Genomic DNA, 27,924 nt, shown 5'->3' with positions numbered 1-27,924 from the left:
GTTCTACAAAAAAGCAGATGGATGCTGATGGCTTACTCCTGTAATCCCAGCTACTAAGTAGGGTGAGATCTGAGGATCCTAGTTTGAAATTAGCCCTGGCAAAAATAGTCTATGACATATACACTCTCAGCTTAATTTTAATTTTGTTTTTAAATTTATGTCCTAGTGATTGCATATAGAGACCCCATTCTTGAATACTTATTTGTTAAACTTGACATTTGAAATATGATGCAAAAAAATCAATGTTAATAAAAATCTTAAAAAAAATAGTCTATGAGACTCTTATCTCCAATTAACCAGCAAAAAGCCAGGATAGAGATATGGCTCAAGTGGTAGAGTGCTAGTGAAAAAGGCAAGCAAGAATGAGAAGCCCTGGCCAACCACAGGCGCTGTGGCTCACACCTGGAATCCTAGTTACTCAGGAGGCTGAGATCTGAGGATCAAGGTTCAAAGCCAGCCAGGGCACTAAAGGACTGGAGACTCTTATCTCCAATTAACCTTTAGAAAATAGGAAGCGGGGCTTGGCTCAAGGGTAGGGCAGTAGTCTTGAGCCGAATTGCTCATGGACAGCATCCAAGACCCACAAAAAGAAAAAAAAAGTGGAGTGGCTGGAGGCGGCCTAGTGGTACTTGCCCAGCATGCATGAAGCCCTGAGTTTGGTTCCTTGGTATCACATACACAGAAAAGCCAGAAGTGGTGTTGTGGCTCAAGTGGTAGAGCACTAGCCTTGAGAAAGCTCAAGGATAGTGCTCAGGCCCTGAGTTCAAGCCCCAGGGATGGAAAGAAAAGAAAAAGTGGAAAGCAAGATCAGATAGATCCACAGCACAGCATTTGCATTTGCAAAACACATGTTAAAGGCCTTGCAAATTTCACCCCCAGGTGGAATTCCCAGGTTAGGAAGAGACAGTTCTGAGACATGAAGCCAGGTTTACCCACACAGTGCTGCTCTCTATCTCAGGTGCCATTCCCTGGGGGCTTCATAAACCAGGATTGGTGCTTCCCCTCGTGTTAGAAACTAGTACCAGAGCTGGTTGTGAAACTGGCTGGAACTATATAATCAAAAACTGTTTAAAAAAAAAAAAGGCAGGGGCCCGGGAGTTTGGCCTAGCGGTTAAAGTGCTTGACTAGCATGCACAAAGACCCGGGTTCGATTCCTCGGTATCCCACATACACAACCAAGCCGGAAGTGGCAGAGACGAGACACAACCAAACCGGAAAAGTGGCAGAGACGAGACTGCGACGGCGACAGAGAGCGAAAGAAGCTGAGCTGAAGTGAACAGAGCCCAACCGAGTGGTGGCCGGAGCGAGCAGGGCCGGAGCGTGCGGGAGCGAGAAGGGGCCGGAGCGAGCAGAGCCAGGAGCAAGCGAGAGCTGGCCGGGCCGGAGCGAGCAGGGCCAGAAAGAGAAAGGGGCCAAAAAAAAAAAAAAAAAAAAGGCAATCCCATTGCTTTGTTTAACAACTCTGTAAAGAAAGTGCCATTATGATATTCCTCTACAAATGAGTAAACTGAGGCCACCTCATATTACTAACTTGTAAGATTCATCCAGAGTCCTCTTGTCTCATACATAATGCTGTAGCAGGGTGTGTGGTAACTGTCTGAGAAAAAACATCCCAATTCCTGCTACATGTCTATTTTTTATTCAATATATTAAATATATTAATCAGAAAAGTCACATACTATAAATTCAGGAAAAATACACAAATATAAATGTCAGAATCTGTCATTTGTCTTCCTCCTTGAGTGACAGTCTATGTACAGTGGAAGGAGACTGGGAAGAGAGCGAGTGGAAGGAAGCTAGAAAGGCTTGCCCAGGCTGGTGGAGCCCCGTCCCTTCCTCCCAAACCCGACCTCAACCTCTTCCTTCCCGTATTTACAGCAGCATTTGGCTTATTTACAGCAGGGTGGCATGTGGTAAAAACGATTTATCTTACAAAAAAACAAATAAACAAAAAACCATGAAGGCCAGGACTGGGCTAGGGAATAAGACAGATTGTGGGGTCACCCCTATGAATGCATCCCCTCCCCCAGAACTTGAGCTCCCTGCCAACCTCCTGAAGTAGATGAGGTGGGACAGTCTGCAGCTCAGTCCAGGCTAGGAGATGCTCTGGGGTCCGTGGGCTCAAGGCACATGGGGTGGTGAAGAGTGTAAGGATATGTGTGCACACACATTCGGGGCTCGGGTCAGAAGGGCAGTGTGTCCATAAAGATCTTGTCGACGATTGGTGGAGGGGGCACCAAGTCCTCCAGCTTGAGGTAGAAGATGCGCTGCAGACCCTGGGTGCACAGAGTCCGCAGCTCAGGCAGTTTACCCAGCAGACGTGACAAACAGCTGGGCGGCTGGGGCTCACCCACCACAGCTGCCATGTGCTCCTTCAGGCAGCTGGCAATGCGGTTCTGTAGTTCCTCCACCCGCCTAGGCTCCTGCAGCCCGTGCCGATCTGTAGGGAGGATGTAGGATTAGCCTCCCAGCTGAAGACTAGATTCCCAGAGGACCCAGCCTTCTCCAGCCTCAACACCTTCAGCTGTTTTTCAATTCCTTTGACACTTAGCAAAAGTACCACTTCCATAGAAGCCCGTGTGAGTGTCCGTGTGTGTGTGTGTGAGTGAGTCTGTCTCTCTGTGTGTGTGTGTGTGTGTGTGTGTGTGTGTGTGTGTGTGTGTGTGTGTGTGTACTGGGACTTGAATTCAGGACTTCATGCTCTCTCCAGGTAAGTGTTCTACCACTTGAGCCATAGTTCCATTTTTTATTTTCTGTTGATTAACTAGAGATAAGTCTCACCAACTTTTCTGCCTGGGCTGACTTCTAAATGTGATCTTCAAATCTCAGTCTCCTGAGCTGCTAAGATCGTAGGAGTAAGCTACCAATGTCCGGCACACAGAACTATCCGCTTTAGGCCTCATATGCCAAGGGAGGGGCAGATGGGGGGGCCCAGAGGGTTTGTATGATTTGCCCAAGTTGCAAAAGTGAAATCAAGGGTCGGGAGTTTGGCCTAGTGGTAGAGTGCTTGCCTAGCATGCACGAAGACCCAGGTTTGATTCCTTAGTACCACACACGTAGAAAAAGCTGGAAGTGGTGCTGTGGCTCAAGCGGCAGAGTTCTAGCCTTGAGAAAGTTCAGGGACAATGTTCAGGCCCTGAGTTCAAGCCTCAGGACTGGGGGGGAAAAAGTGAAATCAAACCCTAGCCCAGGGGCTAGGAGTATGGCTTAGTGGTAGAGTGCTCGCCTAGCATTCACAAAGCCCTGGGTTAGATTCTTCAGTACCACATATACAGAAAAAGCTGGAAGTGGTTCAGTGGCTCAAGTGGCAAAGCACTAGCCTGGACTAAAAAGTGTCCAAGACAGTGCCCAGGTCCTGAGTTCAAGCCCCAGGACTGGCGATAGATAGATAGATAGATAGATAGATAGATAGATAGATAGATAGATAGATAAAAGCCCTATCCTAGCTTTTGTGGTGGAGGCAGGGCTTTGTCCAGACTATTCTGAGAAGCCTTTGGGTTCAACAGGAGGGTCTTAGGACTGCCTCCAGATGAGGGCTAGCCTTAGACTTCCCCGCCCTCTCTTGAGCCACAGCTTCTTTTGATTTCACTATATAGGTGGATCTTTTGTAAAATGTAAATGAGAAAAGGGATAGGACAGATCCTGAAACTTTGCAAAATAACCAAAGATATCTGAAAATATCTCCACTTAATACCACACCACATCCTGCCTAACATATAAAGTCCAGTCTGCACTAGGAGAAGCCAGTGGTGGCTGCCTCCAATGAAGAATGACTGGAGGCAACGTAAGGTGGCCTGAGTGGTACATGTCATGCTGCTGCTCACAGCCAAGGTACAGGTTACACCAGTCCCATTTGTGTAGATGGAGCATGTGTACACTTCTCTTCATGCTGCGTAACTGTCGAGGAGATTTTTTAAAACAAACTCCAAAACTCCAGGCCTGATACCAGCACCTACGATTATTTCTTAGACATTTTGGGGTCACTCAAAGGCTGGCTTGAAGTTGAGATCTGGTGGCTCATGCCTGTCATTTTAGCTACTCAGGAGGCTGAGATCAGATGACAGAAGTTCAAGGCCAGCCCAGGCAGATAAATGTGAGAACATTATCTCTAATTAACTGACAAAAAGACAGAAGTAAAGGTGCAGCTGAAGTTATAGAGCATCAACTGTGAGTGAGAAAATCAAGGGGCCTGAGTTAAAACTCAGTACAGCATACAAAAGAAAGAAAAAAAGAGGCCAGGAGTTTGGTCTAGTGGTAGAGTGCTTGCCCAGAATGCATGAAGACTCCGTACCACATACATAGAAAAAAGCCGGAAGTGGTGTGTGGCTCAAGTGGTAGAGCTCTAGCCTTGAGAAAGTCCAAGGACAGTGCTCAAGCCCAGGACTGGCCAAAAAAAAAAAGGAAGAAAGAAAGAAAAAAGGAAAGATGTAGCTGAACCCCTCTGAATTCCTGTCACCCCCAACTTTGCAGCTGGGTATAATCACAGGACAAGGCAGAAACTCAGAAGTATTAAGTGCCAATTCATCCACCCTAGGGCAGTGCCCCTAAGAATTTTGTGTGTGTGTGTGTGTGTGTGTGTGTGTGTGCGCGCGCGCGCGCGCGCGCGCGCACGCTTATGTATCTGTGGCTGTGTCTGTGTGTGTTGTGCTGGTCATCAGGCTTAAACTCAAGGCCTGGGCACTATCCTCAAGCTTCTTTTGCTCAAGGCCAGCATTTGAGCCACAACTCCATTTCTGACATTTCTGGTGATTAATTGGAGATAAGAGTCTCATGCACCGACTTTTAACCTGGATCTTCAGATCTCAGCCTCCTGAGATGCTAAGATTACAGGTATGAGCTGCCAGCATCCAGCCTAAAGACCATTCTTCGTTCCATGACACCTATTCCTTGGTAACAGACACTCACCAGTGATGAGGACAAGAGCAGAGAGGCAAGAGAAGGCAGGGACATCAATAACCAGGCTGTGCAGTGACCGTGAGAAGGCTAGGATGTTGTCAATCCAGTCTCCAAAGCCCCGGGCGCACTGCAGCCGGTGCAGCACCAGGCCAGAGCAGAAGATAAGCTTCCCTTCCCCTGGCTTAGACCTACAGGGAGGGATAGAGACAGTATTCAGGACTCAGGGTGGCTTACAAGCAGGGACAGCAAGGAAGGGCTGAGGAGAGTGGCTGGCAGCTCACCGGTAGGCCAAACGGAGGATGAAGAGCTCCAAGAAGGCTGACTCCAGCAGCAAGTCCTGGTCACCTGGGGACAGTTCAGTAAAGCCTGGGATCTTCTCTGCCCACTTTCGGATCACATCCAGGGAACTTGAAAGCAGGTCATAGAACTGCTGCACATCACCAGCATCCTCTTTCCCAAAGCGGGGCAGCAACAGCTCCTGGAACTGGTAGCAGTCCAGAGGTGAGCATCACAATTAGGACAACAACTTGGATGCCAGATCCAGGAGTGCAAATGAGACTGGGCGTGTGGCTTGCCTGTCAATTCCCACAACACCCAGGGCTGTGGCTAGAGGTGCTTTTCTCCACCTGACCAACCCAAAGGGGACTCCCTCTTCTTTCTGATCAGTTGCCCTAGAGGGCTTGCCTTTCCTATGGTGCACAAAGACACTGTGTACACTCACAGCACCCTCCTGGAGCAGGGGCAGGGTTGGGCAGAGGTGTAACAGGGAGGAGGGCCCTCACCTTGGAGTAGTCCAGTTTGGCAGTGCTGGGCCCTGAGTCCAGGTGTGCCCGGACAAGGGAAGTGAGTAGATTGACAGGGGAGGTATCTGGGGGCTGTTTGGGTTTGGAAGGTAGCCGGCCCCGCCGCCCTTTCAGGCTGTCTGTCCGGACAACTGCAGAGAGATGAGCAGGGGTGAGGAAGGAAGGGATCTGAAGAGAATCATGCTGTCCACCCCACTCTCCACAGGGCCCAGAGTGCCAAGAAGCCAGGCACCCTACAAGGTCCTCCCTACACCCTCCCTTCAACGTATCAGCAGGTGAAAGATGCATCCAGCCCTTGGGTTCAGGGCTCCAAGGTGGGAATAGAAACAAGGAGCAAACATGCCCCTCTCCGGGGACCCTGCCTGACCCAACAGGCTGCTTCTGCCCCCACTGGGCCCCAGCCTGCCACCCACCTTCTTTCACCATGCCCACAGCCAGGCACTTCTGGAAGCGGCAGAACTGGCAGCGGTTCCGCCGCCTCTTGTCCACAGGGCAGTCCTTGTTCGCCAGGCAGATGTACTTGGCGCTTTTCTGTACTGTGCGCTGGGGGGGAGAGAGGGGGGGAGACACGGAACAGGCTGTCAGAGGGGTGGGGTGGGGAGGGGGAAGCCCAGGGGAGGGGACTGTCCAGATCCTGCTTCGGACGCAGACAAAAGTGCTCTCTGTTCATCGCTATTTTTCTAACATTTGGGTGACAGGGGAGGGAGAGATAGGAGGGTGGAGGGAGAAAAAAACAAAACAAAACAAAACACTTGAAGACACCAAGGGCAATTTCTGCCTCAGGAAAAAGACCCCCCCATGGCCCAAGACTAGGGTCTAGGGATTACCCAACTGTCCCAGCACCTGTATTTCTTAACTACCTGTCTGCCCTCTCCCTGGGGCGGACAGGAGAGAGGGCTGAGGGGCTGGGGGTGGAGCGGGAAGCAAAGCAGGCACCCAGCACAGGGACACAAACACAGCCTGTTCCCGAATCCACCCCCAGTCCTCAAGAACCAAATCCCTGCCTGGATCCTTTCATCTTGTGCCAGGAACACGAGTGCCTGGGGCCCCTTCCCACCAGGACCTTGGTTCAGGACAGAGAACCAGAGGGTACCCACCTCTCACTGTAGCCTGCACCTCTGCCCCTAGCTCAGCCTCCCTCCAGCTCTCGGGTATGAAAGGTGGTGCCTGCTCTGGTGAATGCAAGGTCCCAGCCCCTGTGACTGTAAGTCCCTGGAAGGTAGCCCACCTGGCAGGCCTATGTCCTTCCTGTATGACGGGACTAGCTATGAGACCACGCTGTCCCCACTCAGAGCCCAGTGCTGTGCCCCAGGGAGCCTGATACCTTGAAGAAGCCCTTGCAGCCCTCACAGGTGCGGACCCCGTAATGCTGGCACGAAGCATTGTCCCCACATACAGCACAGCGGCCCTCGCTTCCACCTGGAGCCCCGCTCCGGGCCTTGGCTGAGGTCATGGGTGCATCCAGCAACCCAGAGCTGTCGAGGTGCGGGGAAGTGGGTACCAAGCCTGGGAAAGCAGCTGGCATGGAATAGCTCTCCCCTTCTCCCAGCTGGTGAGAAGCCTGGGACGGGAACAACTTCAGGGAACTTTGAGCCAGGCTAGGACTGGGACCAGTGGGAGGACTGAAGGAAAAGAAGGCCGGCTGTGGGGGCCCAGCAGCTTTGGGCAGCTGCTCTGTCCATGCCCGCAGGCCTTCGTAAGTCTGATTAGAGGAGAAGTGGCCAAATGAGCCATCCCAGGGAGAGAGCTGGGGTGGCTGGAAGCTGGGGGTGGAAGGAGACGGAGCTGAGCAGGGGCTGCCGTAGTAGTCAGAGCCACTGGAGGACAGGGTCTCATCGAGTGGGCCGGTCAAGGTGCCAGGGTAGCAGCCATACACCTGGAAGTCCTCCAACTTGAAGGAAGCAGAGGCGGGCGAGGTGGCTGAGGATGAGGATGTGGAGGAGGCAGAGGAGGTGGAAGAGCATGGCTGGGCTGTCCCCGGCAGCTGGTAGAGGAAGGTGTCAAACTCTCCAGTGTAGCCGTCCATGAAGGTGCTGAAGCTGGGCAGGGCAGTGGGCGCAGTGGGAGCTGCCTCCGGGCTGGCAAGGTCCATCGTGGGCTTGCTGAGCTCAGGAGTCACGGAGTCACTGGCCAGATGGTCTCGTGGTCCTGGACTCGGGGCTGGTGTCCCATATTGGGCTTGGATACAGGGCATCTCTGGAGAGGGAAGAGATCCAAAGGAAGGGAGAGAGGAGTCAATGAGAAAAGCCTGAGGCCCACCCTCAAAGCACAGGCCTGGGGCAGGCAAGAGTAGGCTCAGAGACAGGACAGAGATACCAGGGCCCTCCACCCTTCCCCTAACTCAAGAATCTTGACCTCTGGCCCAAGCCCTATCTCAGTCTTATGTGCTACAAAGCCCATGGGCAGAGACCCAGTCTGAGTGGGCTCAGTCAGAAAGCCAGCCACACCCCAGTGGGCCTGGGAACCCCAGGAAAGGCAGCCAGCCAGCATCTCTCCATTAGAACAGGGGGAAGCTGTGTTCCTCCAGCCCTGCCCTCCCCACCAGAGAAGGCAAGGGTGGGACTGGAGGGGGTGGGTGGGAGAGGCAAGCAGACTGCAGAGCCTCAAGCCCAGCCCCCGGGAGTAGATTCCTTGTTTCTCCAACCAAGCACTTCCTGGGAATATTCCCAGGCACACCCCAGCTTCTGCATACCCCTTCTCCATCTCCCCCCACAGTGTGCAGGGAGACACACATCCTGGAAATGGAAGAGGGACTGGGAGTGAAGGCCCAGCTGCCCAAGAAGTGGCCTGAGTAGCAATGAAGTGTCTGGAACGTATCCCCTGTCCCCACCCCCACACCGCATGCTGAGCAAAAGGTAACAGAGCCCACGTGCACCCTAGTCCTGCCATCTGGGGAACGCCCACTCTGTACTGCCTAGGATGCTTCCAGAAACAAAACAGAAGGGAACTCAGGCCTCCTTGGTGTCCCTAGTTACCCGGGCAATTGGGTAACTTGGCTCCAGGCCTTTAAATGCCATATGCTGAAAGAAGGCCAGGGGCAGTCCCTAAGAGGAATTCCTCTGCCACCCCTGGTTATCATGAGAATGCTCAGAGTGTAGCAGAAGACATAAAAGTGATTGTGCTGGGCAGAGAAGCCTGCTGGAGGGTGCAAAGAAGACAACCTGCCCCTGCCTGGTTCTTCCTCTAAAGTAGCATCTGTACCCCGAAGCATTCAGGGAACTCTGATAGTGGGGGTCACACACACCCAATTCTGAGGCACCTGAAAAGGCAGAGATACAGCATCAAAGGTAGACCCTCAATTCACAGATTGTTTAAAAAAAATCTCCCAGAGGAGGCTCCAGGATCCAGTCTCTCCCTCCTACTCTCCAGGTCTGGGCGTCTGCACAGTTCTAGCCTCCCTAGTTAGGCAGTCTATCTACGTAAGAAAAAAAAAAAAAGCTGGAGCAGTGTGTACCAGGAATCCAAGGCCAAAAGCTGTCACCACCTCCTAGCCAAGAGTCAAGGAAGCTATTTCCCATCCCCAGGGATCCTGGACAGGGAAGCCCCACCCTTGACCTGACACACGTTCAAATAGAGCCCCTGACTCCACCTGCCCAGTGGCACTGCCTAGAGGCACAAAGCCCTCTCAGGAGATCTAAAGGGCCAAGTCTTCCGGCAGTCAGACATACTTGGACAGCAATGGGTTGGGGGTGGAGGAAGAAAGGTGGCAGCCACGCAGTACTGGGCATTCATTCCAGCTTTATTCAAATCCTGTTTCTCCACTTGAACGTCCTACATCCGGATCAACCCTTCCCCACCTCCTCCCTCCCTTCATGCAGGTACACAGGCAACACAAGATATGAACCTACATAGGGGGGAGGGGGAGGTCCCACAGGGAGGAGGAAGAGGCGGGGTTGAAAGAGGGAGTAGGAGAATCCGGCTTCAGGCAGGTCCTGGCAACAATGTGGTTTGCACCTGTTAGGCTTGAACAAGCCTCAGGGTGCACCCTACCTGAAAGATCCACTGGGGACCACAAGGGGTACAGAGGTGGGAAGGGGCCTCTGGGATAGTGGATGGGTTCCCCAAGGAACACCACAGGAGCAAGAAGACTCCCAACAGGACAACTTCCATGGAGAGTTCCCAAGAAAGAGGATGGGGGTTTACACAAATATGCACACACACACACACAGGATCCAAGCCACAGTTAAAACAATCTTCCCTGTGCTTCCAGATACCCTGACCCTAAGAAAACTTACTCTAACACACAGTAAAGCAGCTAGCTTTCCACTTTTAAACCTCTGCCCAGCCATTTCCTTCAGGAATCTCCAGGTGTCCCCATAGAGTTCAGGCAGAGAAGTGGGGGGAGGTAGAAATCCCTAAAAAACAAAGCTCCACTCCATAAATAACGGGGGCTTGAGGAGCCTGGGAAGGAGAGCCTTGTGGAAGTCCAATCCCAGTTGGGAGTCGGATGGCTCCGCGCGGGAGATGAAACTGGTTCTATCTCCCACGGTGTGCTGAGCCCCCCACCCCCATCAGCACCCAAATCCACACAGCAAGGTGTATCTCCTCACTTGGGCGCCTCAAGAGACGGTAGCTAGAGCCAGCCATCTGTTGAACCGGCCCACACGCACTCTGGATACCACCCCAACCTTCCCACCTTGCAGCTAACTTCCCTCCAACGCTCCGGGGGACCCACATACACGTCCTGACAGGGGTCCTCACCTCAGCCTTCAGAACTGCGCGCGCGCGCGCACGCACACACACACACACACACACACACACACACACACCCCTCCCGCAAACTGATCCTACCACAACCACATCTTTCTTCCCGCGTGCACATCCTTTTTTTTTTTTTAATTTAAAAAAAAATGCAGCTGCACACACACTTTTCCCAAAGGAGACACCTACCCGGCTAGCTCCCGTTTCTCCCACCCGGGACCAGCACCCGAGTGGCAATCCGGCCCCGCGTGCGTGCGCTCCGCGGCGATCCTCCTTCTCCGCGCACACTCCTTTTCATGCACCCAATGCAACTTTCGCAGCCTCCGCCACTGGGGCTCCCCGGGGCGAGCCGGACCCTCCTCTTAAGGACTCCGTGACGCACGGGGAGGGGCGGGGGCGCCACTGACGCACGCGGGCCCCGGCGAGCTTTGGCCATACAAGGGCGCGGGGGGCGGCGCGGTTCCGGCGGGAGGCGGCCAGGGAGGGAGGCGCGGGGACGGAGAGCCCGAGGAGGCGGGGCGCGCAGGGGGCGGGGCGAGGGGGGCCTGGAATGTCTGCGCGCGTGACGCACGCGGGGTTCCATTGACGCAGGGAGCGCGGAGCGTTTGATCTATAAATAGGCTCCTCGCGCGCCCCGCAGCGCCGACTAAAAATAGCAGCTCCACTAAGGGCTCCCCACGCGGGACCCACGGTGTGGGGAGGAGGGGACCCCCCAACACCCGAAATAACTGGCCTGGAAGGCCGGAGCCCAAGATGGGGGCGCTCCAGAGCCGCGTCCGCAGGGCTTTCCCCGGACCTGGATCCCAGCGCACTGTGACAGGTCTCAGGAGCCACCCTCGCCCGGTCCCTAGGGGTCCCCCCACCCCAGCCCCGCCCTTCCTCGGCCCCGTCCCAGTTCACCCAGAAGGTTTTTTGGGTGTCGTCCTCTGCTGCAGGAATGGGGCAGGGCACACCCTGGGGAGTCTGCACCCCAACCCAAGCCCTAGGCACTGCCTATGCGCTTGTCACGCCATGCCTTCTCCAGTACAGTCACAGGCTGAGGCCTTACCCTGGGGAACATCAGCTAGAGCCTTGGTGAGCAATAGGCACCTGGCCTTCGAAGTCCTTTTCCCTAGGGCAGGGGTTTGCCAGCTCCCCGCTAGGCCAGTGGGTGCTGCATCACGTGCTGATTTTTGGTTTCTCACCAGTCCTAGTCCTGAGCCCCTTACAGGGTGGATGTGCTCTAGTTGGGAAATTACCGACTTTCAGAACAGGGTGGGGCCTGAGAAATCTTTTCAACTTTGTGCCAACTCTTCCTCATTTCATAAAGAGGTTCAGAGAAACAGTGACACTTGCTCAAGGTCACACAGTAATGTGATGGCACCAAATGTGATGGGGTAGAACCAAAATCCACCCACACTGCATGCCCAGGGACTCTACCAAAACTCTGGGTCGTGCCCATCATCAAGGAGTACCACTTGCTGGGTACCACAGGGAAAGGCCTTCCAGGTTTGTATCAGGGTACAGAACAGGCTGCAGCCACCTGTAGACTTCTCTGGTCCAGCTATCACCCCTCCACCCGACCTATTCTTAAAGAACCTAACTGGCAAGGTAAGGGAGAAAGAAGGGCTTAACTGGCCAGGAGAGGGACCCCCCCACACCCATTCCGCTTTTCTTCTGCAAGACAATGACAATCGAGCTTCTACTTCTCCTGGGCCAGCTCTCCCCGCATCTGGTCACCTCATGGCACTTCCTTCTCCCTCTGAGCACTGCAGGTGGCACCTCCACTGTCACCTCCCTTCATAAGCTACCCACACCTTGTCTCTAACTCCCCACAAGCACCTCAAACATCATCTGTTCCCAACCACACTGATCATCTCTGGATCCCCTGGCTGGCCATCCCATCTCAAGTCCAGATACCCACACATAATTTTTCCTTTCTTTTTCTGAAATTCTCTTGGAACATCTCTTGAGTGGAGCAAGTCTGCTCCACTCAATGGGTGAACCCAATGATAGCCCCCCCATACACACGTATATGAGGAAAGCTCTCTTGAGGCAGGCATGGTGGCACATGCCTCTAGTGCCAACACTTGGGAAGTTAAGGCAGGAAGATTCTGAGCAAGAGACTGGCCTATACCATATAGAAAAACACTGTCTCCAAAAAGAAAAAGTCACACCTTTGAGGCCTGGGGAATAGCTCAGAGATGAGTAGTTCTCGTATTTGCAGCCTTGTAATCTAGCCCCAGTACTAAGAAAAGGAAAGAAGGACAAGAAAAGAAAACATCCTTAACCAGCCTGTCCCCTCTTTAATTCCTTACTGTCCACCCCAAGTGGTACAGCCTTCATATGATACTGATCTCATCCAGTCATACAGGCAGAACCTGCCACGGCTCCCCCAGCCAGCATGCAATGTAATATGGATGAGTCCAAGAGCACTCAGTTCTCTGAACCATCTGTCAAAGCCCTTAAGGTCATTGCATGAAGTTGAAGTTCAGCTAGGCCAAGGACAATTGAACCCATCCAGGACCCCCATTTCAGCTGAAAGACCTTTTTCTCTTATTTTGTTGTTGTTGTTTGTTTGTTTTTCCTTCCCAGTCCTGGGGCTTGGACTCAGGGCCTAAGCACTCTTCTTGGGCTTTCTCAAAGCTAACGCTCTACCAATTGAGCCACAGCACCACTTCTGGCTTTCTCTGTGTAGGTGGTACTAAGGAAACAAACCCAGGGCTTCGTGCATGCTAGGCAAGCACTCTACCCCTAGGCCACAGTCCCAGCCCTTTTCTTGGGTTTTTAACACAAGAATTTGCTTAGAGTTTTGTGGAATCCTTTTGTAGAAAAAGCCACCAATCTTTGCTTTGTTTTGTTTTTGGCTGGTGGTTCATGTCTAGCTACCCAGAAGGTTGAGAGCTAAGGATCCTGATTCAAAGCCAGCTGGGGCTAAAACATCTGTGAGACTGGTTTTTTGTTTGTTTGTTTGTTTTTTCTGTTGGTTGTGGGGCTTGAACTCTGGGCCTGGGCCCTGTCCCTGAGCTCTTCAACTCAAGGGTACTGCCCTACCCTTTGAGCCACAGCACCACTTCCAGTTTTCTAGTGGTTAATTGGAGAAAAGAATCTCACCATCTTTAGTGCCAGCGCTGGCTTTGAATCAGATCTCGACCTCTTCAGTGGCTAGGATTACAGGCGTGAGCCACCGCACCGGGCTCTGTGAGACTCTTATGTTCAATTAAATATTAGATGACCAGAAATTGAGGTATGGCTCAAGCGATAGAGTGAAAGACAACACCCAGGTTTTGAGTTCGAGCCCCAATACCATATTAAAAGCAAACAACAAACATGAGCACCAGCTGCTCATGACAATAGTCGTAGCAACTCAGGAGGCTGAGATCTGTGGATCTTGGTTTGAAGCCAGCTTCAGCAGGGAAGTTTCAGACATTCTTATTTACAATTAGCCTCTAACAACCTGGAAGTGGAGGTGTGGCTCAAGTGGTACATTGCTAGCCTTGAGCAAAAAAGTTCAGCAACAGCACCAGGCTTTGAGTTGAAGCCCTAAGACCAATACCAAAAAGCAAACAACATCACCACCATCAACAACAATAAAATTTACAGCTCAAAAGGAGAGGTAAGGATTTTTTAAAAGTATCTAAAACTAGAGATGAGGACCTGAAAGTAAGTCCAGGTTATGGAGAGATGCAGGAAGGACAGGAAGAGATGTCATGTCTCAGGCATACACCAGCTCCACCCAGTGAGGCCCCGGGCCATAGGCCAATCAACTTTATCACCCAGCCCTCTATACAGTCCTAGAGTTAATCCTTCCTTCTTCCTTCTCCCTGCTCACTCCTGCCAATCCTTCAAGTCTTTGGCTCCTAAACCACCCTTCTGGACCAGCCCAATTCTTCCTAAACACTTCTCCCTGGTGGGGAGAAGGGGTGCCAATCAGGGTGAGACCTGGGACCAGAACACCTCATACACCTTTTTCCATTTAAAACTTGAAAGGAACAGAAGCTCAGAGGCAAGTTCATTCCAGGTCCTCTAAACCAAGTTCATATCAACCCACTGCCTTGACTCTAAACTCCAGAGGCACTGGCTACTGGCCTCATAAGCTTGATTCTTGTAAGCTTATAGAAAGTGCCTGCAAGGGGCTCTGTGAAGGAACTAGAAGCACTCAAGTTCTCATGGTGGATGACTTATTTACATCACAATAAGTCATCAAACTCCTAAGATTACCTATGTTGTGTGTACTTTTCTCTGTATGTGTTATACTCCTCTGCCCTTCCCCCCCAAAAAAGCATATTCTCCAAACAGCCATGTCTAATAGGAGTCATATTTATTTAAATGAACACAGATGTAGCTGGAATTGCCTGAGTTCAAATTCATTCACGTTTTGGAAATCAAAGAGGCCCTTTCTCATTTTGCATATGTTCTATCGATAAATACTCAAAACAGAGTCAGGAGCAGCTGCAAAGTTGACATTTGGAAGGTGTACCTACAATGTCAATACAGGGTGTTTGAGACCCAGGGGCTCATGCTCAGACCTGGCCCCTTACTCCCCTGCCAGCATACTGTATACACAGAAGAAGCCAAGAAATGGTGCTGTGGCCCAAGTGGTAGAGAAAAAGCCCATGGACAGAGCCCAGGCCCTGAGTTCAAGTCCCAGGACTGGCCAAAAAAAATCTCTAATGGCTCATTCCTGTAATCCTGGCTACTTTGGAAGCTGAGATCTGGAGGATCAAGGTTCAAAGCCAACTAAGGCAGGAAAATCTGTGACTCTATCTCCAAAACAACTAGCATTTTAAAGCAGAGCTGGAGGTACGGCTCAAACAGTAGAGCACCAGTCTAGCAAGCAAGCTCAGTGCACTGAGTTCAAACTCCAATATCAAAAAACAAAGGGGCTGGGAGCTTGGCCTAGTGGTAGAGTGTTTGTCTAGCATGCAGAAAGACCTGGATTCAATTCCTTCATAGCACATACATAGAAAAAGCCAGAAGTGGGGCTGTGGCTCAAGTGGTATAGCGTTAGCCTTGAGAAAGCCCAAGGACAGTGCTCAGGCCCTGAGTTCAAGTCCCGGGACTGACCAAACAAATAAGCAAAAAAGCAAAATTCTGCCCCTCTGCAGTAAGATCTTCTGTGCCTCAACAGCCCTAACTTGTTGAGAGCAATGTCCGCCATCATCCCCAGTCTAGTGGGTAGACATGAGTTGGGTGACTACTCCCATTCTGCTAGAGAGTGGGAAGGGCCCACTGGGCTAGGCTCCTCCCTACTATGCAGAGGGCAGGAACCTGCCCCACTTTCACCAAACCCATCCCCACCCACAGCCTCCATGCTCTCCCCAGGCGGGCAGATAGAGGGACCTGACCAGCTTTGCTTCCTCCCAGGGAGCTTCCCCTTCTCAGCCCCAGGACCTCCTGCCAGGACTGACCCAGCCACTTCCTCTTCCTGGGCTGGCAGTGGGCAGGGGGATTTGTACTGTGGACAAGGAAGTGCTACCTGCTGCCCCAGGGGCTTCCCATGACAGCTCTGGGAGCCAGGAGTGAGGGGTCAGGCCCAGACCTCCGACTCTTATCTTCTGGCCCTCATCCAGACTTTGCCACAAACATGTTTCCTTAGAAATAGGTCACAGGATGAGGCAGGTTAAGCATGTCCCAATTTCCAGTCTTCAGCATGGACTAAAGATGGAAAAGGCATCAGAGGTATATTGTACCAGTGGCCAACAAGCCTGCTTGTTATGTGGCCAACATCTGAGCTTCTCTAAGACAGTTTCTCCATCTGCCCAAAGCAGCCAACATCGTCAATCCTGCTGGGTACAAGAATTACGTTCACTAAGGAAAGAAGAAATTAACACTGAAACAGAGTATGGTCTGGGGCCTGGTTTCCAGGAAACTGAAGCAGAATCCTGAGGCAAACAGGGGACAGATGGGGATGTACACACCAACACACACACACACACACACACACACACACACACACGCACACAGTCACAGAGACTAGGGAGCTAATAGCTCTCTCTCTCCAAGAACTAAACAGTAGCCTCATCCCCTCTTCTCCCCCGCCAAGGCAGTGAGAGAAAAGACAAGCATACGCAGGGGTGAGGCTCTTCCTAGCATGGGAAAATTCCACTCTGTATGCAGCAAGTGCTCAATTCACACTCTGGAGAAAGCTGGTTTGTTCAGGAGGTCAGACTAGAGACACAGAGGCTCACTCTAGTCCAGTCACTCTTCAATCCTTAACTACCCTGGCAGACCACAAGAAATGAACATGCAATGTAAAAGAGTAAGGTCAGACTTCAAGAAAAACAGTCAGAACTGGAAAGCACAGAGAAGATCGCAGAGTTCCTCTGGGAAAGGTTGCCCTGTTCCTCATTAGCACCCTCCTTAAGCTGCCTCGGTGCCCCTCAGTCTCTTCCACTCCTAGCCAGCTTCCTCCTTGCCCACCTTTGGAGGGTCCCCCACCACCTTGCAAAACATTCCCACTCCCTAAATTCAAGATCTCCCTAAGTTCAAGATCTCCACCCAGCTTCCCTGGGCAAAACTTCAAATTCCAAAATTAAAAAAACAAAAATCTCTGATAAGTCCCAGCCGGAAAGCCTGATTCACTTTCCTATTGTTAAAGTATTTTTAGTGTAAGCTCTGGATTCATTTAGAGACTCACGTTCTGAAAAGGGAAACTTTTATTTTTTTTAAGAGCTGAGAAGGAGGAGAGCCCAGAGCCTCCCACATGAGAGGCTGCTGCTGATTCCGTCTGGCCCCAAATCCCTGGCCTACATCCTAAGCAGCATGTTTGTGGCCAGCCCTGTCTCTTACGCACCAAAACCAGCTGGGAAGGCACCAGGCAAGGAGAAGCTAGAGACCTCAGGACAGTGGGGTCAAGCCCCTGACCTAGACACTTAGACTCAGCCAGCTATGGAGGCTTGAGACTCTATTCAAGGAGCAGTCATGAGATATTCCCTGGACACAGTCCCTCTCCTGCTTAAGCAAACTAGGTCCTCCTCTGGGCCAGGAGGATCAGAGAGGCTAAGACCCTGTGGACAGTCCCTGAGGAAGAAGGGAACTATCACCTGTCTGTTTCCACGCCTCCCCATTCTCAGTTCCAGAATGTTCCAAAGCCAACCTCCATCACTCAGTTCCAACCAAGTTACACTATTCCTCAGGGTCATTAACCATTCTGCTTCCTTTTCTGCCCCCTTTTCTCAGAGCCAAAGGATTTGACACAATGGTCACAGAGGGTTAAACAAAAAAAAATCCAAACAGCCCAGCCCCAGTGCCTCAGTGTCCCCATTGTCAAGACTTACCAGCTCTCCTCCTTCAGATTCTCCTCAACCAAGAGAGAATCCAGGGTTGGTAGAGCACTGCTACAGCCTCAAGGAGCCCAGCAGGGAGACGTGACTGCCCAGTCAGCCTGTCCTCACCGGCTGAGCAGGCTCTGGATGTGGAACTGTCTCCAAGCCAGCATGTCCTTCTCTGTTTATATAGCAGAAACCAGAGCTGGCCTCTGGGGACAGGGGGAGCTGCCCTCAGGGCTCTCTTGGCTAGAGCCTGACTTTGGCCCAGGTCAGCAAGAGCCCGAAATAGTCAGCTGACGGGAGCCCCGGACGGAATGAGCGTGACCCTGGGCCCATGCCCGGACCTGGCAGACAGGTGCCCACGTCACAAGACCAGCAGCTCTAGCACTCACGGGGGCCCCGGCTGGCAGCCCCTCAGGATGGCTTTGGCAAAATGTGCGGCATGGGAGTTCCACCCCATTGCAGCCATCACCCAGACAACAGGGGTAAACATGAGGGGTTCTGCCACCATGCTGCTGTGTACTCAGAGGCAAGGCTGGGTGCTTGGAAAGCCAGGTCAGAGTTGTGGATAGGAGTGGGGACTGAGTGAGAAAGAGACACCTGACCACTGCTGTCATCTTGACTCACGTGCTTACCAAGTCCAGATCTCCAGCTGACCAGGGACACCTGCCCCTTCCATTTACAGTAATTCCTCCCCTGTCCCCAGCCCAAGGTTAGTGGCAGGGGCTTGTGGCCAACAGGAAGTCAGATGCATGCTCAGCCCAGCTCCCAGGAGCCCTGCTTCCCATGGCTTCCCCTCCTTGGAAACCCCAGCCTCTCCCCACCCAGGGACTTTGCACTCTGCTTACCGGCTCCACACACAGTAACAGGATTGGGAGTGAGGAGTTGGGGGCAGGGGAGAGGGAGGGGTGGAGCAGAGACACTCAGCTATTCTACTTCAGCTGTGATCTCCCAAGACTGGGGGCTGTGACTGAGAGATGGCTCTGTCCCAGGAACAGAGAAAAGGAATCCCAGAGCCCCTGTCCAAGACATAGAAGTTCAAGTTCAGTTCCTTCAAGCATGGTAATCAGTTCTATGGTGCCCTTAGGCCTGTCCAAGTATCTCAAGTCTCCAGGGAAAGGGCCAGGAGTTTTGTCTAGTGGTAGAATGCTTGCCTAGCCTGTACAAAGACCCAGGTTCAATTTCTCGGTATCACATACATAGAAAAACAGAAGTGTTGCTATGGCTCAAGTGGTAGAGCTCTAGCCTTGAGAAAGCCCAAGGACAGTGCTCAGGCCCTGAGTTTAAGCCCTAGGACTGGCAAAAAAAAAAAGTCTCCAGGGAAAGGGCTGGTGGAAATACTCTCCACTCATCCACAGATCAGCTTGTAAATTTTTCTAGAAGCTTCCTAAAATAAGTCTCCTCCTCGGACCACCCTCCCGACATCATCTGGCCTCTGGGTTTGCCAGCAACACAACCCACATCTTTAGGCTTGGCTCTGTGCTGTGTGGTAGGACCATCACAAGTCATTTCTCCCTCTGTACCTGGGTTTCTCCTTGAGGAAAGCTAGCTGGCCAAGGGCCTCTCTAGCCATGACCACAGATTGAGATTTTCTTCTCAAAGATCCTTAATGAAGCTGGGTGCCAGTGACTCACACCTGTAATCCTAGCTACTCAGGAGGCTGAAATCTGAGGATTGTGGTTCAAAGCCAGCCTGGGCAGTAAATTCCAGGATACTCTGATCTACAATTCATCACAGAAATAGCCAGAAGCAGTGCTGTGGCTCAAGTAGTAGAGTGTTAGCCTTTAACAAAAGGAGCTTAGGGACAGTGCCCAGGCCCAGAGTTTAAGGTCTAGGACTGGCAAAAAGAAAGAAAGAAGGAAAGAAAGAAGGAAAAAAAATCCTGAATGAACAGGAAACCAGTGGTACATCCTGTAATCCTAGCCATTCAGGAAGCTGAAATCTGAGAATCAAGGTTTGAAGGCAGCTTGAGCAGAAAAGTCTGTTGAGACTCTGAGTTCTAGTTAGCCACCTACGAAAGTCAGAAGTGAAGGTGTGACTCAAGTGGCAGAGCACCAGCCTTGGGCAAAAAAAAAAAAAGTGCTAAGTGATATCCTGTGTTCAGGGGCTGGGAGTTTCACCTAGTGGAAGAGTGCTTGCCTGGCATGCACAAAGACCCAGGCTTGATTCCTCGGTACCATATATATAGAAAAAGCCAGAAATGGTGCTGTGGCTCAAGTGGTAGAGTTCTAGCCTTGAGAATGCCCAAGGACAGTGCTCAGGCCCTGAATTCAAGAAAGGTGGGGCAGAAGTTTGACATAGTGGTAGAATGCTTGCCTAGCATGCATAAAGCCCTGGGTTCAATTCCTCAGTACCACACACACAGAAAAAGCTAGAAGTAGAGCTGTGGCTCAAGTGGTAGAGCACTAGCCTTGAGAAAGCTCAAGGACAGTGCTTAGGCCCTGAGTACAAGCCCCAAGATTGGCCAAAAAAAGAGAGAGATTCTGAATGAAGTGAGGAGCTGGTCCTGCCTCCCATTCCTAAAGGCCACTTCACACTACAGACTCCTCAGGACCTACACATTTGCCATGGTGACAAGAGATGCACTCTTCAAGTGCAGTATCCACCCTAGAAACAATCCCCTCCTCCCATGTCTCTATGACCCTATCTCACGCCCAGACCTCAGCTACCTCCCTTCCCCACCCCCCTCCAGTTTCCTAGCTGCGTTACCCATGACACCAGGGCCCAGCACCTCCAGCCCAATCTGCTAAGGAAATAAGGCTTCCCCGTCCCCACCCCCGCACCCTTTTAGAAGTCAGGTCTTCCCACGCTGAGGACCTCCTGAGAACCCTGCTTGCCACCTCTGCAGGGCTTCCCCCCTGGTCCCCCAAACCACATCCACTTCCTGAAGCTCCACGCCCACCTCTGCCCCCCAACCCCACATGCTGCAAGCCCTGGGGTGCACACAGAACAGCAGCAGGGACTTACCACTTTAGATGAACCAACAGGCCTCGATCAACACTCATATCACGCCCTCCAGTTTCAGGGTTCAGCAGAAAAGCCAGGATACACCAGGGAGAAGCAGGGGCTGGCCTCTATCCTCCATGCCCTGTGGAGAGAGAGTCAGTGTGAATGACAAGAAATCGGCCAGGGCCATGTCAAGGAGACATTGCAGCCAGGAAACAGGAGTGGCAACTGGGCCACAAGGGGATAAGCCAGTCTCAGGCCTTCCCTAGGAGTCCATGTCCCAGCAATGAGAAGTGTGAGGTGGCCAGGAGCTTTGGGTGGCACCTGGGCACCTCAGCACAAAGAAGCATGTCAACATTTGTCTCCTATCCCAGTCCTGCTTGCAGCCTGTGGGCACACAAGGCATTTGATCAGCAAAGAAAAGGCAGCTAATACGAAGAGGTGCAGAATGGCCTCATCAGCTCTGACCCAGCTCCCAATATTTCAGTGTCCCAGAGGGGAAGGCATCAGACCCTGTCTGAAGTAAGGCCAGGCTCTCTAAGGAGAACCTGAACAGGAGAGATGCTGAGGAACCTTTTTCCAAAAGAGGAAGACCTGGAGTTCAGGGCTTAAAGAACATCGGTGAGAGAGGAGGGAAGCACTAGACCATCTGGATTTGAATACTAGCTCTAACACTTATCCCTGGGTAGATTACATAATCCCTCCTGCCTCTAGTTTCCTATTTACAAAAAAAAAATGGCATTCTGTAAGTAACATCTCAAAAACTAGCACCCACTAGGTTATCATGAGACTTAAAATGAGCTAAAGTGTGTGAATACTTGGAAGAGGCCCAGATGAGACATATAAAAGATAACCCCAGCCAGGTCCCAGTAGCTCACACCTGTAATTCTAGCTATTTAGGAGGCTGAGATCTGAGGATCACAATTCAAAGCCAGCCTAGGCAGGAAAGTCCCTGAAACTCTTATACCAATTAAGCATCAAAAAGGCTGGAAGTAGATCTGTGGCTCAAGTGCTAGAGCATTAGCCTTGAGCAACAAAGCTCAGAGGCAGCATCTAGGCCCTGAATTCAGCCCCAGGACTGGCACAAATTAAAAAAAAAAAAAAAAAAGCTACAGCTCTTGGTTTCTGAGGCTTGAACTCAGGGCCTGGGCACTGCCCTTGAGCTTTCTCAAAACTAGTGGACTATGGCTTTCTCTGTGTATGTGGTACCAAGGAATCAAACCCAGGGCTTTGAGCATGCTAGGCAAGCATACTACCACTCAGCAACACTCAGACCCTGGTTTGTTTGTTTCTTTCTTTCTTTCTTTTTTGCCAGTCCTGGGATTGAGCTCAGGGCCTGAGCACTGTCCTTGGACTTTCTCAAGGCTAGAGTTCTACCACTTGAGCCTAAGCATCACTTTCAGCTTTTTTCTATGTATGTGGTACCGAGGAATCGAACCTGTGTCTTCGTGTATGCTAGGCAAGCACTCTACAACTAGGCCAAACTCCCGGTCCCAGACCCTGGTTTCTTTACAAACCATTCTGGACACCTGGCTTGTCTTTTTAGAATAGAAGCCAACTATACACCCCACCTCCTCAGCTCTTTCCCCCAGTCCTGCCTCTCCAAAGACGCCTTCAGCCAGGGTACCCCACATCTGCCCTCCCTTCTCCAACTTCATTCAGGGGTGTCTCCTCTCCTGGCCGGGGATGTGAGTTGGACCGACCTTGACTACTATTGGACTGTGCTTCAGGCTGAGAGGGGGTGTGGGAAAAGAGAAGTCAGTGTTTCTGTGGTGGGTTGTGGAAAGAGCAGCCAAGAGGAAGACATGAAGGGCAGGTCATAGGCTTCCTCTGGCTCCCTGACCTCTGCCCCAGGTCCCTTGGCAAAGGGAAGTTCCTCTAGTACATGATAGCCAGGCTCTACCAGCACTCCACATGGCCCATCCATGGGCCTTGGGAGAGTGGTGGGGAGGCTGTGGAGGTTAAGGGGCAGGAAGTGAGGGCCACAGCAGAAGAGGAGGAAGGGGAAGGTGGCTGGGACAGCTGTACCACCTCCAACCCCAAACAGAAAGCAGGAGACAAAGCCTGTCACAGCCTATGCACCACCTGCTTCCCAGAGTGACTGTACCATCCTCCCATACACCAGAAAACAGGCCTAGAGATCCTGCAACCTCCCTTTCAAGCAGGGAGGGCCAAATACCCCCTCATTGTTAAGCTCATCCAGATCTTCCCCACTTGGGGCCATGAACAGGGCCAGAGCCTGCCACCCAGCTGGTACCCAGAAGGTGAGTCACGATGCGTTGGAATAGGTATCTGATCCTGGTTTCTGTCCCAAATCAAAATTCCCTCCCAACAATCACTCGGCCAGCATTTCTTGAGAATATACTGTCACAAACAGCACAGGACTGGGCAAACTAAGATCTTGGAGCCCAGATACAAGGAGATAAGCAAGCTCAGTCCTAATCAGCACTGTGCAGGGGCTAAACCCTGGGCTGAGGCAGGGTCTAATTGGAGTCTCAGAGGAGAAAGCTGCCCCCAAAGGGATGGGGTATCAAGCCAACTCTTCAGAGCCTGGCTCTACTTCCCCTCTCCTCCCCTTCAATGCAGTAATCAGTCACAAAGCCCGTTAGTCCCCACCCATGGCCTTGGCCTTGGCTGCTCCCTTTGCTGGGGAAGTCCCGGTCCCAGTCCCTCTGTCTGACTTCTCTCCACCCATCAGGTTTCCTATCTCATCTCCTCAAAGTGCCTCCATCCCACCCCCACATTAGCAGCATAGAACTGCAGTTCTTTTGAAAGCTTATCACTATCTACCCAACTAGAAAGCAAGGATGTTATCTGTCCTCTGTCTGTCTCAGCATTGCAGCCTCCTGTCTCAAATTCAGCTCACCACTAGAAAGTGGAAGAGGATGAGGGAGGGGAGAACCCCTCCCCCACCCCCACACACCTGCATTACAACAGGAAGGAGACTCAGCTCCGTAAGAACACTGCCCTAGGGAGATGTCCCTTTTCTACTATGGAGCAATCCAACAGAGGTTCTGTTCTGGAGTCACAACCTTGACTCCAAAAGGAAACCTTCAAGGCCCTTGCATGAACCCAGCAGAAATCTCTGTCTGGTCCTTCCTGTGAAACATCTAAAGTCCCCTTTATAACAAGACATGGACAACAGACTTTCCGTAGATTTAGTGGCCTGTTGGGGATAGTTCTACCTTGGCCAATGCCTTCCCTCCCAACAGCCAGAAATGGGTATATTATAAAGCTTAATCATATAATGTTAAGAAGTGTGGTCACTCACACAAGTAGAAAATTTGACAATGCTGGGATTAGAACTTAGGCATCCAACCAGGGAGTTCTGGACCAGGCCACTCTCCTGCCCCAACCTTGACCTGTGTAATGGGCTAGGCCTGACTGCACAGAACAATCAGATGGAGGCCTGCTTGAGAAGTCAGTAGAATCTGAGGGCGTAGGTTGGTAAAGGCTTTTAATCCAGGCCCAGTAGCTGAACTCTGAGGTGATAGTCCTACCTCCAGCATAGATTCCAACATTTCTTTCCATCACATTTATCTAGTGTGTTTCTTCTGCTCTAAAACTATCATCTGCAGCCTTGATTTTATCTTTTCTGTACACAGTCATTCCCCCAATTCTGGGGCATTGCAGAGTCAAGCCAGCTGGCTCCTTTTTTGCTCTTTTCTTCCTTCCTTTCTCTCTCTCCCTCTCTCTTTCTCTCTTTCATGCCAGGACTGATCTTGAACTGAGGGCCTAAGTGCTATCCCTTAGCTTTTTCCACTCAAGGTTGGGCACTCTAACCATTTGAGTCATACCTCTACTTCTGACTTTTTGCTTGTAAACTGGAGTTAGGAGTCTCACAGGGGCTGAGAATTTGGCCTAGTGGTAGAGGGCTTGCTCAAAGGCCTGGGTTCAATTCCTGGGGACCACATATACAGAAAAAGCCGGAAGTGGTGCTGTGGCTCAAGTGGTAGAGTGTTAGCCTTGAGGAAGCCTAAGGACAGAGCTCAGGCCCTGAATTCACACCCCAGGACTGGCACAAAAAAAAAAAAAGTCACAGACTTGCCTCCTGGCTTTGAACTTCCATCATCAGGTCTCAGCCTCCTGAGTGGACAGGATTACAGGCATGAGCTATTAGCTGCTACCTTCATTTTTGTGTCTTCATCTAAGTCACTGAGCTAAGGTCCACTTGGAGAAGGTTTAGGATCAAGCCTTGGAGTCACCACTAGAACATCAGCAGCAGACAAGACCAATCCCTGGTACCTCAGCACCCTTTGAGTCCATCTATTGGGAAGCTGCCTACCGAAGCTAATTTGCGTTTTCCCTAGTATTTGGCCCCACCTGAACCAAAACTTCACTTAAGCTACCTGTGTGTAGCATCTTTCCCTTTCACCCGGGCCACCTATCAGACCCTAAGGTGCAAAAAGGGTTAGGGTCCAGACCAAGGAACTGAGCCCTGCCCAACACACACACACACACACACACACACACACACACACACACACACACACACACACACACACACTCGGAAGACCACCGCCTCAGAGACGAGGTCTGCGTGGCATCCCAGCAGCGAGGGCTCCCTGCCAGCCTGTCCAGGTTAGGATGCTCCCCTAGTCCACGAAGGGCTGCCGCGCCAGGCAGGTCCCCGCGGACTGGGTCTGCTGGCAGCCGGGCTCTGGAGCTCCTGGAACCCGTTCCCACAGCCGGCGGGGAAATGGAAGGAATTCCTCCGGCCTGGCCACATCCAGCGCCCCTCCAGGGCCAAACCCCACCCTTGGCCGGCTGGGGAGAGGGAGCTGGCCGTCGTCCCCGGAGCTGATCGCGGCCAGCGGATCCCGGCTGGGGATCGAGCCTCAACCCCCAGCCCATCCCCGGCTCCCCTAGCGATCGCGATTCCAAGAGGGGCTCCCGACCCCCCCACCCCCACCGACCCGGGCACAGCTCCGCCTCTCCCGGGACCTCGGTCCCGCCTCACCTGGCCCGGTGGGCTCCACTCGCCTCTCCACCCCCGCTCTCCAGGTTCGCGCCCAGGCCGGCGGCGGGCAGCTGCTCGGCAGCCCCGGGGAGGCCATGCCCGGGCCTGGGGCCGGGGCACCACGAGGGTCCCGGGCTGGCGGCGCCGCCTCGCGCTCCCGCAGCCGCCCGGCGCGGCCCGCCCCCCGCCCCCCGCCGCTCCGGGAAGCCCCCCGCCCCGCGGTTCCGGCCGCGCCCGCGCCCCCCGCCCGCCCGCCCGCGCGGCCTCCGGGCCCCGGCGCGCCTCCCCCGGAGGGCGGGCGGGCGGGGATCGTGACGCGCGCGCCCATTGACGTCTCCGGAATCCCGGCGGCGGCGGCGGCGGCCGACGCAACCTCATCAATGGAGCTAAAAATAGAGGCGCCCAGAATAGCCCCGAGCGCCCCGCCCCGCGCCCCCCCCAGCCGGGGCGGGCAGCCGCGTCCCCGCTTACATAACGCGCCTCGCCCAGACCCGGGTTTTTGGCAGGTGAGGGTGGTGAGGCCTTTGCTAACACCACCACCCGAAGGCCCGGCCACCCCACCCCCGGCTTGGAGATATATTTGCCTGGGGCTTCCCCCTGAGCTGCAGGTGGAAAAAGTGAGGCCCAGAGAGGCTCCGCGGCCACTCAAAGTCACACAGCACATAGGCTGGTGAAGGGCGCACGGCTCCAAGCCTGTGAGCACCCCAAGGTGGCACAAACCTGTGGGCGTGTGTGACACCGCAAGGGCCAGGAACCCAGCAGACAGGGCACATGGCCTAAACGGATGATGAAAGATTACAGAGAAAGAAGACTTCCTGGGAAGGTGGAATTTCTCCTGAAGAGAAGCACATCCAGAGGCAGGGTCACATGGAATCAATGATGTGACTTCTTCCATAGTCCTGTGTGACCTGGAGCCTCAGCTACCTCTTCTGTAAAGTGAGGATGACAATCTTATCCACTCCACGTTCCTGTCTTGATGAGCTGAGAAGCCTTGTACACAGAAGGCACTTAGTGCTTTCTCCCACCTCACTGGAGCCTCCAGAACAGAACCATTCTATCCTGAGCAAGCCCACCCACTCAGATGGCCTTGTGAGTGAAGGAAACTGGGGGGCTGGCCCAGGGTGCTGTATGGAGCCGGGTTGTGCTCTTGTCCTGCAAGTCAGGGGCAGCCAAGGAACACCTGTCCAGGAGGGCATGGCATCATACTCTGCCACACTGGCAAGCTGTACAGCTGCCAATACCAGCCCAAGAACCCTTTCTGCATTCAGAACCCTCCCCCCAAAGAGTCCTCCCCACCAGCCCTGGTCCCAGAAGGCCACATTGCTCTTCCTCCTCACACCTATCCCTGGAAATCCTATTCTAGATCTGCTTATCTACTCTGCTTGGGCAGCGCAGAAGAGAAGCCCCTTTCTCTAGTTCTTCCCACCAATCCCAGGAATCTGTGATTTGTCTCAAAATCACCTGGATGGACATTCTCTCTCAGATGACAGCCTGAGATCCATTCACAGTGGCCAGGGGTCAGAGGTCAGGGGTCAGGGGTCAGGGGTCTTGGGACAGGCTTCTCCTTAGTTATCCCTCCCCTCCAATCTCCCCTTCTTCCTGCCCCAGCAATGCCTTCCAAATGGGCCTCAGAAGGAAGCAGCTGCCTCACCCCCCTCTTCTTTATTTTTCCAGAAACCTTTTTGGAAATACATTTTAAAATATTTGCCTGTGTAGGAGAAATGCATTTATTTAGACAGGAAGGAGGAAAAAAAAAGTCTCAGTTACCAGTTTTTCCATGGAAGCTTCCAGCCCACAGAGGTCTCTCTCCTTTCTATAAATACTCCTAGTAGAACTTGCTTTCATTATATACTAACTTATAATGAAAATAAGAGATATTCATTTGTATGAAGTTAAGAGACATACTTGTGTGGCTCAAGGCAGTTGAGGCTGTTGAGGGAGTACAGGCCCAAGAGGCATGGGGTTGGCACTGCTTAGCGCAGGACTGAACAGCATTGGAGGTGCCTTGCACACAGCAGGCACACAAATTCAGTTCTTGCTTTTCCTCAGCCCACAAGGTTCTGACTCTCAACAGCTGTGTGACCTCAGGGGAGTTACTTGCCATCTCTGGGGACTGGTTTCCCCATCAAAAATAGGAAGTTGATAGTCTTGCAGGGTTGTCATGAACTGTGCGTCTTTAATAGCAGATTGACTGCATGCAGCAAGTAATACTGCACAGAGTAATAGATCTGCCATGTCCACACAGCAGGACTTAGAGAGAGCCAGGGCCTGGGTCCTTGTGTTAGAGCTATATAAACAAAGGGTCTATTCTACACCTTTGGCCAGCTGGCATGTTTAGTTGGTGGAGGCGGGGAGGACAGGTGAAGGT

The 27,924-nt window shown here is 52.4% G+C and overlaps 1 protein-coding gene across 3 annotated transcripts; it reads right to left on the bottom strand.

Moving 5' to 3' along the window:
• Positions 1–1,620: 1,620 nt before the first annotated feature.
• Positions 1,621–25,669, bottom strand: Nr4a1 (nuclear receptor subfamily 4 group A member 1). Of its 3 annotated transcripts, XM_090326017.1 has the most exons (8): positions 25,557–25,669; positions 20,618–20,738; positions 7,024–7,895; positions 6,113–6,242; positions 5,679–5,830; positions 5,178–5,380; positions 4,906–5,084; positions 1,621–2,440 (listed from the first exon to the last, which is right to left on the bottom strand). In XM_090326017.1, exons 3-8 carry the CDS (start codon positions 7,891–7,893, stop codon positions 2,184–2,186), a joined length of 1,791 nt encoding a protein of 596 aa, XP_090182143.1. In that variant the 5' UTR covers positions 7,894–7,895; positions 20,618–20,738; positions 25,557–25,669; the 3' UTR covers positions 1,621–2,183. The 3 variants fall into 3 exon arrangements, with proteins under 3 accessions (XP_090182143.1, XP_090182151.1, XP_090182137.1); XM_090326025.1 differs by lacking the exons at positions 20,618–20,738; positions 25,557–25,669 and adding an exon at positions 17,660–17,760; XM_090326011.1 differs by lacking the exons at positions 20,618–20,738; positions 25,557–25,669 and adding an exon at positions 10,590–10,724.
• Between the last annotated feature and the right edge of the window lie 2,255 nt (positions 25,670–27,924).

This window comes from Megascapheus bottae, chromosome 2 (genome assembly GCF_031878675.1).
Source record: "Megascapheus bottae isolate mThoBot1 chromosome 2, mThoBot2.hap1, whole genome shotgun sequence".
In the NCBI taxonomy this organism is placed as follows: Eukaryota; Metazoa; Chordata; class Mammalia; order Rodentia; family Geomyidae; genus Megascapheus; species Megascapheus bottae.
This window is presented reverse-complemented; position numbering and strand designations above follow the sequence as displayed.